Source organism: Drosophila arizonae, chromosome 5 (assembly GCF_054131065.1).
Source record: "Drosophila arizonae isolate 15081-1271.41 chromosome 5, UAZ_ARI_1.0, whole genome shotgun sequence".
In the NCBI taxonomy this organism is placed as follows: Eukaryota; Metazoa; Arthropoda; class Insecta; order Diptera; family Drosophilidae; genus Drosophila; species Drosophila arizonae.
In genome coordinates this window covers 26,844,454-26,855,487 of record NC_142925.1, presented here as the reverse complement: position 1 = coordinate 26,855,487, position 11,034 = coordinate 26,844,454, and the positions used below count along the sequence as shown (strand labels likewise).

General features: G+C 39.1%; 3 protein-coding genes across 8 annotated transcripts; 1 reads left to right on the top strand and 2 right to left on the bottom strand.

Annotated features, from left to right (window-relative positions):
* Nucleotides 1-9: 9 nt before the first annotated feature.
* Nucleotides 10-3,610, top strand: mars (guanylate kinase-associated family member mars). Its single transcript, XM_018010219.2, has 2 exons — nucleotides 10-1,737; nucleotides 1,806-3,610. The coding sequence occupies exons 1-2, from the start codon at nucleotides 441-443 to the stop codon at nucleotides 2,939-2,941; spliced, it is 2,433 nt and encodes an 810-aa protein (XP_017865708.1). The 5' UTR covers nucleotides 10-440; the 3' UTR covers nucleotides 2,942-3,610.
* On the bottom strand, nucleotides 3,599-10,146 carry mip120 (Myb-interacting protein 120). 5 transcript variants are annotated; one of them, XM_089470429.1, is made up of 6 exons: nucleotides 7,140-7,317; nucleotides 6,391-7,014; nucleotides 5,525-6,234; nucleotides 4,507-5,450; nucleotides 4,304-4,443; nucleotides 3,599-4,183 (listed from the first exon to the last, which is right to left on the bottom strand). In XM_089470429.1, exons 1-6 carry the CDS (start codon nucleotides 7,168-7,170, stop codon nucleotides 3,849-3,851), a joined length of 2,784 nt encoding a protein of 927 aa, XP_089326555.1. In that variant the 5' UTR covers nucleotides 7,171-7,317; the 3' UTR covers nucleotides 3,599-3,848. The 5 variants fall into 5 exon arrangements, with proteins under 5 accessions (XP_089326555.1, XP_017865706.1, XP_089326553.1 ...); XM_018010217.2 differs by lacking the exon at nucleotides 7,140-7,317 and adding an exon at nucleotides 9,775-10,146 and having other exon boundaries at nucleotides 5,525-7,014; XM_089470427.1 differs by lacking the exon at nucleotides 7,140-7,317 and adding an exon at nucleotides 9,791-10,146 and having other exon boundaries at nucleotides 5,525-7,014.
* mEFTu1 (mitochondrial translation elongation factor Tu 1) lies at nucleotides 7,448-9,349 on the bottom strand. 2 transcript variants are annotated; one of them, XM_089470439.1, is made up of 2 exons: nucleotides 9,059-9,349; nucleotides 7,448-9,008 (listed from the first exon to the last, which is right to left on the bottom strand). In XM_089470439.1, the coding sequence occupies exon 2, from the start codon at nucleotides 8,978-8,980 to the stop codon at nucleotides 7,514-7,516; it is 1,467 nt and encodes a 488-aa protein (XP_089326565.1). In that variant the 5' UTR covers nucleotides 8,981-9,008; nucleotides 9,059-9,349; the 3' UTR covers nucleotides 7,448-7,513. The 2 variants fall into 2 exon arrangements, with proteins under 2 accessions (XP_089326565.1, XP_017865721.1); XM_018010232.2 differs by having other exon boundaries at nucleotides 7,448-8,999; nucleotides 9,059-9,343.
* Nucleotides 10,147-11,034: the final 888 nt, after the last annotated feature.

Sequence of the window (11,034 nt, the reverse complement as noted above, 5' to 3'; positions counted from 1 at the left end):
TAACTAAACATCTTCATGAACAAAGTATGGTCACACGTTATCGCGTAATATGACAATACTGAGTTTTTTTTTATTTTGCCATGTAAATTGATGGTGTTTATTATTAGATAATGTTGTTAAATTATTATGATTTTTTTTTGCTCTTGAGCATTTTCCGGTAGTCGCTTAAGTGGCCGTTAAACTTCAATTTTAATTAAACAGATTTAGTCGAAAATGTGGCATCACAACAGAGCTGTTAGTTAACAGTAACGGTAAGGGAACTGAGGTTTGCATAGTCTTTTAACAGTGACAATATAAATGGCGGCACTTCAAGCGGCCGCTTCAACAATACATTTGTAATTTTTTGGGAATTGTTGTCGTTTTAAAAAGAAATACTGCAACTTCGAAATAAACAAAACATAACAAGCTATAACTCAAATACAATTGTATTCATACTGCCAATGATGGAAAATCATAGAAACTTATTTAAGGTGTCTTCTGGAGATTTAAGACGCCAAAACCCTATTGAATCTAACCGCGAACATCATCGCGTTGCTCGAAGCAAAAAACGCGAGGATCTATTTCAAAAAAATCGCAGTACATATCTCAGTCAAACACCGTCGCAGGCAACCCAGCAAAAGCAAGTGAAGTTAAATAATCTAAAGATGTCAGCTGCAAATATCGACCAGGAAAATAAAGTTTCTTCGCAAAATGAATTTTCCACCAATAATAAAATGTCAAAACGTCATGCTAATTATTTGCAACGCTTTCTTAAATGGAAATCAATTGATAAGTACCAAGCTTCCCAAAAAAATGGCAAAGGATGCAAGCAAAGGCAAGCCTTATCGCAGCCAACTGCATCATTTGAATCAGAGAAGGAGGAAAAAAGACGTTCGCTTTATGTTTTTAACAATATACCAAAGAGCCCTTTACCAACAGCGGAAAATGTCGAATATCCAGATATAACTAAGGTATCAACAGTGGCATTCTCCTTTCAACAGAGTTTTGAAAAGAAGCCCGAGAAATCGTTCGCTCCTGCCGCTTCTCACGCTTCAATGACAAAAACATCCGCGAATCGGACAATGAAATCTTCTATTGCGAGAGTTGTTAAGTCAAACCAACTAGTAGATGAAGTAAATCCTTTTGTGTTTGGAGCGAAACCACAAGAGTTTAAAACAAAGCTCCAAACGAAACGACCTGCGCTAAACCCGCTGCAAGTTGCAGCTGATTCTATAAGGGAAAAGCCTGAAATTCAGATTAGCCTTAAGCAAAATCGACTACCGGCAAAGCCAACAGTACGGTCAGTTAAAAGCTCAATAACACAAAATGCTGTGACCAAGCCGTTGGAAGTAACCGCAACTAAAGAAAACTCTCGAGGTGGTCGTGCTGTCCAAATGAAAGCATTGGCACAAAGAAAGGGTGTTAACCCTCTATCATCAGAGCTGTCGATACGCATGAAGGCTGCAAACCCACACTGCAGACAAAATCAAATTAGGCATAAGCTTTCTACAAAATTTGATCTGCAAGAAATATGCAATTTACAGACACCTTTCACGTCTGAGCTTGGAGCACAGGCAACATGTCAGAAGAAGTCGTACAAGAAAGGCGCCAATATATTAAAGTCACGCGGAGACACGTTCAATAAATCTACTGTGGCAAGTAGGAAGCCAAATGGAGCACCTTATATCGCCAAGAATCAGCTGTCGCCTTCTCCGTCGAAAGTATTGGAGTTGCAGAACAGAGTGGACGCAGGAAAGGGTAAGATTTTGGATAAAATCAATGCATGGAATTCGTAATTAATAATTTGAAACTTTGTAAACTTTTAGATGAAATCACGCCGTTGAGTCAGAAAAATTCAGAAACTCTCGTTGCAGTACGTCGCATATTGGACACTGTTGCATACTTTCGATTACAGCTAGATAATGAAATTAAACGCCTTCATTGCCTCTGCGATGAATGGAATTTATATAGCAGCCAAAATGAAGAGCGACTTTTGGAGACTGGGGCCAAGGATAGCATAGATGCTGCTATTGGGCAAACTAAACTTCTTACTAGCAAAAAATTTATGCAGTTTAAAGGTCTAATTGACCGCTGTGAAGCAGGTGCCAGCGGTAAAGATCGGCTTCCAAATGATGGCAGCGAGGCTTCTAAGCCCGTCTTTGTTGATGACTTAGAGGGGTGGTGGGATATGTTGCGTTTGCAAAGCCAAAATGTAGATAAACGATTTGATAATCTGCGGCGCTTAAAAGAAAATAATTGGATTGATCCAGATACGGAGACGTTGTCTAAAGTAAAACCTAAAGCAGGCCCAATCACTAAGCGAAAGCCCGCCACTAAGCCAAGCAGCGACTTAAGATCTTTTTTGCGTAAGGCATTTGCGGAAAATCGAAAAAAACAGGCAACTCAAGGAATTGCCGAGGAAAGCAATCAGTCGAATCAAACTCCGAAACGTTGCCCACAGTATCGTCATATTTTTGTTCGCGATCGCAAATCGTTTTCACCAGTTCCTACCGTGCTTCGTGTGTCTAATGGCAGTGCAAAACGAGTGTCAACGGGAGTAAATAGTTTATTAAAGTCTGCTATTATTGGCGCAACGGAGTACTTAGCTCGTGAGCAGTTGACGCCAACCAGAGAGCAGCCAATATCTATTTTAAAAACGCCAGGAACCAAGAGACGTCAATCTACAGCCAATCGAAATGTCATATTTAGCGCAAAAAAAAAGGTTCGTCGTTTCCAGTTCACGTTTGAGGAAGGTAATGTCAGTGGAGATGAGGTTGACCTGCGATCTGCGAAATTAGATGACTGTGAGGAAGACATGAGCTTGGAGAGAGTCTCTTTACAAGACAGACAGCCAGAAACTTCAGTAACTTCAACAGTTGAGGAGAGTTGTACTATTACGCCGAGAACTTATTCACTGCGTAATCGTGTAATAAAACTTAGGCCGTCATCGGAGTTTATGTAAAATATTCTGGACCCATTGAAAATGTAAAGTCAGCGTATAATTTTGTGCAACTGCATATTACGTCTGTCTGTCCGTACGTTCACGTAAACAAAAAATTGGAAATGTATGCCTGTGTTTACCATATCAGTCAATTTTTTTTTCTATATTCCTATTATTGCTGATAATTATACCGTAAACTTATTGAAAATGGAAAATCAGTGTATAATGTATGTTAAATGTATTTCGTTAAATGTATGTAACAGAGAAAAGGAGGTGTCTTCATCAGAGCGATTTTATCTTGCCTGTCTGTCTATCCGTCCGTCCGTATGTATAAAGGCGTCAATCTTAGAAGATAGAATAGAACTGACTTTTAGTTGGTATTTTCGCAATTCACTGCTTCCGTTATCGATTAAAACCCTTAACGAATTTCAATAATTAAATTCTATCCTACATTTTTAGAGCTAGAGACTCACGATTCTAAATATTGTATTTTATGTATTTTATAGAATTCCGGTTTTCGTTATAATTATAGTATAATCATAAGCATTATTACTTGTTAGTTTGCTTGTAATTACTCGAATCGGGATGGGCTTTGTTTTACTGTAGTACTAATCCCAGTGAAATAAGATAATATAATTCATTTGATTCTGAAATTTTATTAAATAAAACAATATATCATTTAGTGTTTTATTAGATTTGTATTTATTTATATACACATTAACGGGGCATTGGATATATTCCTGATCTAAATGTTGAAATTCGACAAAGTTCTTACGTTTGGTAATGCTAACAGAAATGCTATGTATATACAATAGCTTAATTAGGAAAGATTGAAGCAGAAACAGAGCAGATTGATTTGAACTTATAAAATGTACTTTGTATTAAAGTTACACACAGAAAAGAATATGAATAGAATTTATCTCGTATTTTAGGCCGCCGTCGTTTTGGGGTCGTCTGTGTGAAATGTGTCATTCTTCTCCTTGGCGAAAGTTATTATTTGATTTAAACTTTCTCCCAACTCTTCCATCACCTCACGCTCCGTATCTTCGACAGGCAAATTTTGCTTTTCATGCATAACAATACGCGAAATCATGCACATTATAGTCGCCTCTATCACATCGTCCGTAAGATAAACATTCGAGCGATTTTCCTGCAGATATGTTCCGTTTAGGTCTTTTACTTTATTCGTCTGCAATTTGGTATCAACCAGGCTATCCATAGAGTCCATGTCAACATCAGGACGGTCCTCCATATTACGACATCCTATCGTGAGACAAAAGAATAAAACATGTGCATATGAATATATACATTATTACAATTTGTTTAGACTTTAGGACAATCAATATATATATATATATATATATATATCTGCTTTATACATACCTACGCATTTACACATAGTGGAACAGGGTATTTTGGCTTCATAGCACTCGCAGTAATTTTTAAGACAGCCAGATCGTTTGCAATTACAGCCCTTGTTGTGAAGGCGAATATCACCAGAATTCGGAGCCGTAATTTTCGGTCTATAAGCAGCAATGCATAATTCAATTAGGAATTGTGAGCATTTATAACCAAAAGCAACTTACTTAAATGCGCTGGGATTACGTTCCAAGCAACTGCGAATAGCTTCCTCTCGCTTCACCTCATAGTCCAGATTGTTGAAACAATCTTTGCAGGTGCAATCTTGACAAAATTCTCCATTGGCAAAACAGTCACAGTACAGCTTGAGACATTGAGATTTGCTACAGTTACAGTGCTTCCGTCGAGTGCCTCCTAAGGCGTCAAGTGCTGCAGCTGCTCCAGCTGCAGGCGCTGGAACTGGCGGCGGCTTCAGTATGTCGAATAGTGGCTTGCTCGGAATTGCTATTTTAGTTTCCTGCGTTGCCGTCGACTTTAGTGTCTGTTGTTGTTGGGGCTTGGTTATGGTGGTCTGATGTTTCTGTATCTGCTGTAGTTGTTGCCGCTGCTTAGCCTGTGCTGGTAGCATCAGCCTGTGCTGATGCTGTTTCATTTGCTTAAGGCGCGCCTGTTGAGCAGCCAGTGGGCGACGCAGCTTGCTATCGGCTAGAGTGTAGCCGCGTCGCATCGTCGTATTAAAAACTGTTCGTGGCTTTCCTTCGCCTCCCTTGTTGCATATCATGTACTTGACGCCGTTCGCATCACTCTTTGTGACCAAGTTATAAATCTTTCGGGTGGGAGGGTTATTACTGCCCGTCATATTGGCGCCCTGCACCGTGAAGCGCTGCATTTGTGTTGCTCGTGTTCCCATTATTTTTTGCATATTTTTCTGCGATGCTGGAGCCGTTGCCGGTGCTGTGCCTGAGGCTGATGTCGTGGAGGTATGCGGCATGGCTATAACGTAACGCGCTTTCTTTGCCTCTGGGGCTCCAGCATCGCTGGCGCTGTCGCTCGACAGATGCTTTATTTGCACATTTACATCGGATACCCGGTGCTTATGTGCTCCATCCAAGCTGCTATTGTTGCCGAGGGGCTTCGTATATGCCGTATTGGGTGTAGTGCCAGGAGCTCGCTGTGAAAGAAGATTTAGTTAGTAATCAGTCAAGGTTACATTTCACAGTTTAAAATTTTCAGCTATGTACTTACCCTAGGCACCAAAGTTTGCATTGATGGTAGTGGCACTATGCTTCCGCCCGTGGTCTTCATAACAATTTTGGTAGTGTTGCCAACTGAAATAGTTGAGCTGGTATTGTTGCTGGTCGTTCGAGGACGTCCCAGTGAGACCTTCTGCGGACTAGTTGTTGTCTCATTGCTGGCACTACTGTTGTTGCTGTTGTTAGGTAAAACGCGCACATACTGCAGCCCACTTTTTCCTGGTAATTGAATCGCATGCAGGCCACTGGAAGCGGTATTTGGATTTGCTGTTGTTGTTGTTGTGCTAGTGTTTGGCATTGGCCATAACTTTATTATATCTTTGTTGGCCACAACAATTTGCTTTCCTGTAGAGCTTTGAACAAGCATTTTACCACCTGGTATAGATGGACTAGCCGAGGTTGTTATAGCTGTCGATGCTACAGCACTGCTGCTGCTGCTAGTTGCATTGTTGCTGCTGCCTGAATTATTAATAATTGGCCGAAGTGAGGAACCAGCCGGCAACTGTTTCAACGGTCCCTTTATGATAACTTGTGCAGTCGGCTTGCTCATTACTTTATTACTATTGTTGCCTGAAACAGTTGTTGGTATTGCTGGCTTGGTGTTTAGGAGTACAGAGGGAGAGCCCTGATTTAGTTTGATCAGTTTACCATCAGCGGTGCGCACCACTTGTATCTTAGTAGCCACTGGTGTAGATACTGCATCTGCGGAAGATGGACCTTTAATCAAACCAGATGATGCACTTGGAGTCACAACATTTGTCGATGGATGAGCTGCTGGCTTAGCCGTTTCAGCTGCAGTCAAGCCGCGGGCTGTTGAGGATGACAAGCTCGGGCTGTTGCTTTTGATTGTACACGTACCACTTAGAGTGACACCCTTCGAAAGTATGGCGTGACGAATGTTTGAGCCGGTTGATGCTAGGCGATCTGATATGCCACTTGCTAATGGTACCTTTGAAGTCGTTCCACCTGTCACAGGCAATGACTTCTGCAGATAAATCACCTTACCATCGGCAGTTTTTATTGGAGTCATCTTTACGCCAATATTCTTTGGTGACGTAGTTGGTGCAGCTATCGTTGTGCTGCCGATTTTAACGGGTGCATTACCAAAAGCATTCAAGGGTTTTGCCTGTAACTTGTTTAGGATCTTAATCTCAGTTGTTGATGCGGTTTTAGTTGGAGTTGTTACCACACGAACATTTTCTCCTAGCATATTTTTCAAAGCTGCTCCCATTGGCGCAGTCAACCGTTTGTTCTCTAATATTCGAACAATTGGCGCCTTTTTTTGTCCCGATGTATTCAACAATTCATTCGTTGTAGCTGACGGTTCTTTTTTTTCCATATACACTCGCTTCATACCTAGGTTAGTATCACAACCACCACCATTATCATCACTGTCCAAGTTTTGTTGTTTGGACGCCATTGATGGTTCTAGCAAATCGTAAAATGTAAATCCTGGCAATGTCGTGGTATCATCCAGTTCGTCTGTGAATCATAAGCATTTTATAATTTAAAAACATTAAATAATTCAAATATAGAGAGTAAATAAGGTAGTACACTCGAAAGCTCTGGCAAACGATATGCAGACATATTTCCAGATAAATGGATACCTCTTTTTTTTAAATTTTTTAGGGAGAGCATCAGCTGCGTAGCCGTTCAATCACCACCTTGGTCAACACTGATTGCCCCAAAGTAGTGTTGCTATTTGTTGTTATCGATAGTTGGCTCGTGACTAGCAAATTCGATTTTCTCAATAACTTCCTATCACTGAGGAGTGTACGAAGACTAAACTGGTTTGTTTAGTGGTACAAACATTAAACATTAAACGAGTGCAACTACTTTTAGCACTGTTTTATTTATACACTTCACAGCTGGTAATATGAATGAATGATTCAATGTATACATACATATAACATAATTAAATTAAAAATATATTTATTTGTATACGACCGAGTTTAGAATAAGTATTTGATGAATACAAGTTTTATTTTTTGGCAGCGACCTTTTTCTCACGCGCCTTTTTACCCTCCGTTAGCTCAGAACGCTGACTTTCTGTAAGGGCCGGCAAAACATTTGTGACAACGCCCGTGCCTAAGGTTAAATTGCCATCACGAAGCGTAAAGCGTTGACCTTGCTCTAAGACCATTGGACGTATCAGGCGCAATATAAGTTTCGTATCCTCGCCAGGCATAACCATCTCCTTGTCCGGTATTTGTACTTGGACAGCACAATCCCATGTACGAGAAAACATCTGTAGCTGAATGAATGACATAAACGGTTTGGTCCTACCACCTTCCTCCTTGGACAGTATATACACTTGCGCCTCCAACTGATCTAGAGCTTTGACACTTCCTGGTTTGCACATGACCATTCCACGTTTAATATCATCACGCTTTACACCTCGCACTAAGGCGCCCAACTGATCACCAGCTTGTGCCTCCTCAAGAATCTGATGGAACATTTCTACTCCGGTTACTGTGGATTTTAGAACCTTGTTGTAGCCCACGAACTCGCATTCCATTCCCTTCTTAACGACTCCGCGTTCTAGACGACCCGTAACGACTGTACCACGCCCAGGAATAGAATATACATTTTCCACGGGCAACAAGAATGGTTTATCTAACTCTCGCACTGGCGTAGGAATGAAATTATCTACCTCTTCAAGCAATTTAAGTATCGCATTAGCGCCAATTTCAGGATTTTTGTCCTCAAGAGCACACAATGCTGAGCCCTTGATTACCGGAATTTTATCGCCATCGTAACCCATTTCGGTAAGAAGTTCACGTATTTCCATTTCGACAAGATCCACCATTTCTTGATCGGCTGCATCGACTTTGTTGATAAACACCACAATATGGTCGATGCCTATTTGTTTTGCTAACAACATATGCTCACGTGTTTGCGGCATCGCACCATCTGTGGCGGCTACTACTAATATAGCGCCGTCCATTTGTGCGGTGCCTGTTATCATATTCTTAATGTAGTCAGCATGTCCGGGACAATCAGTATGACCGTAGTGACGGGTCTCTGTCTGATACTCAACGTGCGCCACATTAATAGTTATGCCACGAGCTTTCTCCTCAGGCGCGTTGTCAATCTCATTGTATTTTTTGCTCTCTGCCAGCTGCTTATCAGCTAATACTTTCGTTATAGCCGCCGTTAGGGTAGTCTTGCCGTGATCCACATGACCAATGGTGCCAACATTACAATGAGGTTTAGTGCGTTCAAACACTTTTTTTTCATTTGCGTACTGCCGCACATATTGCTGCAAATTCCCAATAGTGGCAGGGATACAATTTGCAGTTGGGCAATTTTTTATAAAGGTACTACTTGTTACCAGACGTGAACGTGTTACATTACGCACAAATCTCGCCGTGCTCAAACTACGCCGGTTCCAACGTAGTGCAACTCCGATTCGGCTAATGGGAGATGCAAATGCCTGGGACATCATTTTTTGAGTTTACGTTTTCCTATTATTACTTAAGTGGTTATTGGAAAAATCTTCAATTTTAAATCATAAGTTACTTACAAAGAGTTCGAAATGTGATCTATTTTTACAATTTTATTGAAATTGAAGAGAATTGCGTAAACCTCAAAATGTGCTGCTATCGAGAGTTGCCAGATTGTAATATTAGCATTGCCACTTAATTATGTATATAATAATAATTACCAAGGTGGCAAGCTCAAGTACGTTATGCAGGGATATTATAAGCGGGTCAGGTATCATACAACTTGTAATAAGCTTTTTTATTGGTTTTAGCGTTGTTTATTATTGCTTATTGTTAGATCAGTAAATTTTATAAGTCTATCTTTTCATTTGAAAGCCTATATTTGTACTTGCGTTAAATAAAAAACAAGCCTCACAGACTGTACCTGTGTGACCAGTAAAAATATTCTGGGTGAGTTGAAGCGTTGCCAGATCGCCTTAGTATTTCGGGATTTTCACCTTGTAAAAATAATACAACGAATACTCTTTTTGACGAAATATCTGCAATGCGTTGCAATATAAAATTGTTATTATGAAAGCGTAACACCCAACAACTTTTCAGAGATCGATATGTATATATGGCGCACAGCTGAAGCACTACCACAGCTTGTCAGCAATTTGCGCGCCAGCAAACTTATGTACGTACATATATCAGGCGCCTGGGCAACTGACGTACACACGCTGTAGTGTACCGACCATGGAGGTTAAAAATTCAATTCAAACTATAAAAATACATTTACGGCAATTAAACAACTTACCCAATTCAGAGCTTACATTGGTATCCATAATTTTTTAATGCTAACTGGAGTACAAGTTGTTAATTGTTATTGTTATGATTAATGTGCGCGCACAACTCAAAACAAAAAGAAAAAAGTTATGGCTGCTTTTCCTGATTTCACGAACAGCAGTTACGCCAGCGAAGTTCAATAACGTTTAGATGCAGTCACTGCAATATATATAACGTATATTAATCTTATTCACTTTGTCTAAGCTTTCACTTTGCATCTGAAAGTCCGGTCTGCACTCTTAATACGCTTTATGAAAAGTATTCAAAACACAATTTAAAAGACTAAAGGCACAACTGCATGTTGACGATGAGGTTACAGTTGTTTATCTGTAGTCCATACACACGGTTGTACGGCGACAGAACTTTACATTCTGATCTACTGTTAGTTAACAGTAAACCGAATGAGGTTTTAAAAAATATCGTTACATGATTTTGGTAGATATATAAACGTTATAATTGCGTAGTGACATCATAATAATAAATTGCGAAAATTAGTATGTCCCATTTCAATTTCCAACGTTAGCCAATTAAAAAACAAACAAACAGTAACATAACATTACCATTGGAGAAGCTTTTTTTTTTGGGAGCGATTAGTTCGATTTACGAACGACATGAACAAATGTTAATTTCAAATTAAGGAAATAAAATGGCGTGCAAAATATGCATGTACAATATATATATAAGACCTCTAAACTTACCTTATAAGAGATTGAACAAAAGTTGTTCTACTCATTATATTAGATGTATGTATCTATATAAATATATATATTCTACAAAATATTGAAAATATATAAATTTTTACAAGATTCCTTTTGTTTTTGATTTAGCTTGTTTATTCACCAACAACTTCAATTACATCTTGTTTCATGTATTTAATATTTCTGTTAGAATAAAGTGTAACGTAACGAAGTTTTGATAGTTTAATAATACCTTAGAAGTTTTCAATTATTTTGCTTACATTATATTGATCGAATGTCTAATATAGATGGCATATATAAGTGGTATATTATATGTATTTCCCATTTTAATACTTATTGAAATAATTTTTTTCTTTACGAAAATTCCAAGTCAGGTTTTTTCATGCAACATGGTTTGGATATTAATAGATAGTTTGAGTATTTAATATAGTTATATAATTTAATGTAATATAATATAGTAAGTACGCGTATTTGCAGTAGCTATATTTGAATCTCTACATTCCAATTAATATGCTCGAATTAAGCTTTAAAAT

What these genes read in the sequence shown, in the direction of transcription:
- mip120 (XM_018010216.2), bottom strand. Translation starts at nt 7,170, where the DNA reads ATGCTCTCCCTAAAAAATTTAAAAAAAAGAG. An exon ending in AAAAAATTTAAAAAAAAGAG is followed by an intron (nt 7,015 to 7,139) that starts GTATCCATTTAT and finishes TATGATTCACAG; the next exon opens with ACGAACTGGATGATACCACG. An exon ending in CACTATGTGTAAATGCGTAG is followed by an intron (nt 4,184 to 4,303) that starts GTATGTATAAAG and finishes GTCTCACGATAG; the next exon opens with GATGTCGTAATATGGAGGAC.
- mars (XM_018010219.2), top strand. Translation starts at nt 441, where the DNA reads ATGATGGAAAATCATAGAAACTTATTTAAGGTGTCTTCTGGAGATTTA. An exon ending in CAGAGTGGACGCAGGAAAGG is followed by an intron (nt 1,738 to 1,805) that starts GTAAGATTTTGG and finishes GTAAACTTTTAG; the next exon opens with ATGAAATCACGCCGTTGAGT.
- mEFTu1 (XM_089470439.1), bottom strand. Translation starts at nt 8,980, where the DNA reads ATGATGTCCCAGGCATTTGCATCTCCCATTAGCCGAATCGGAGTTGCA.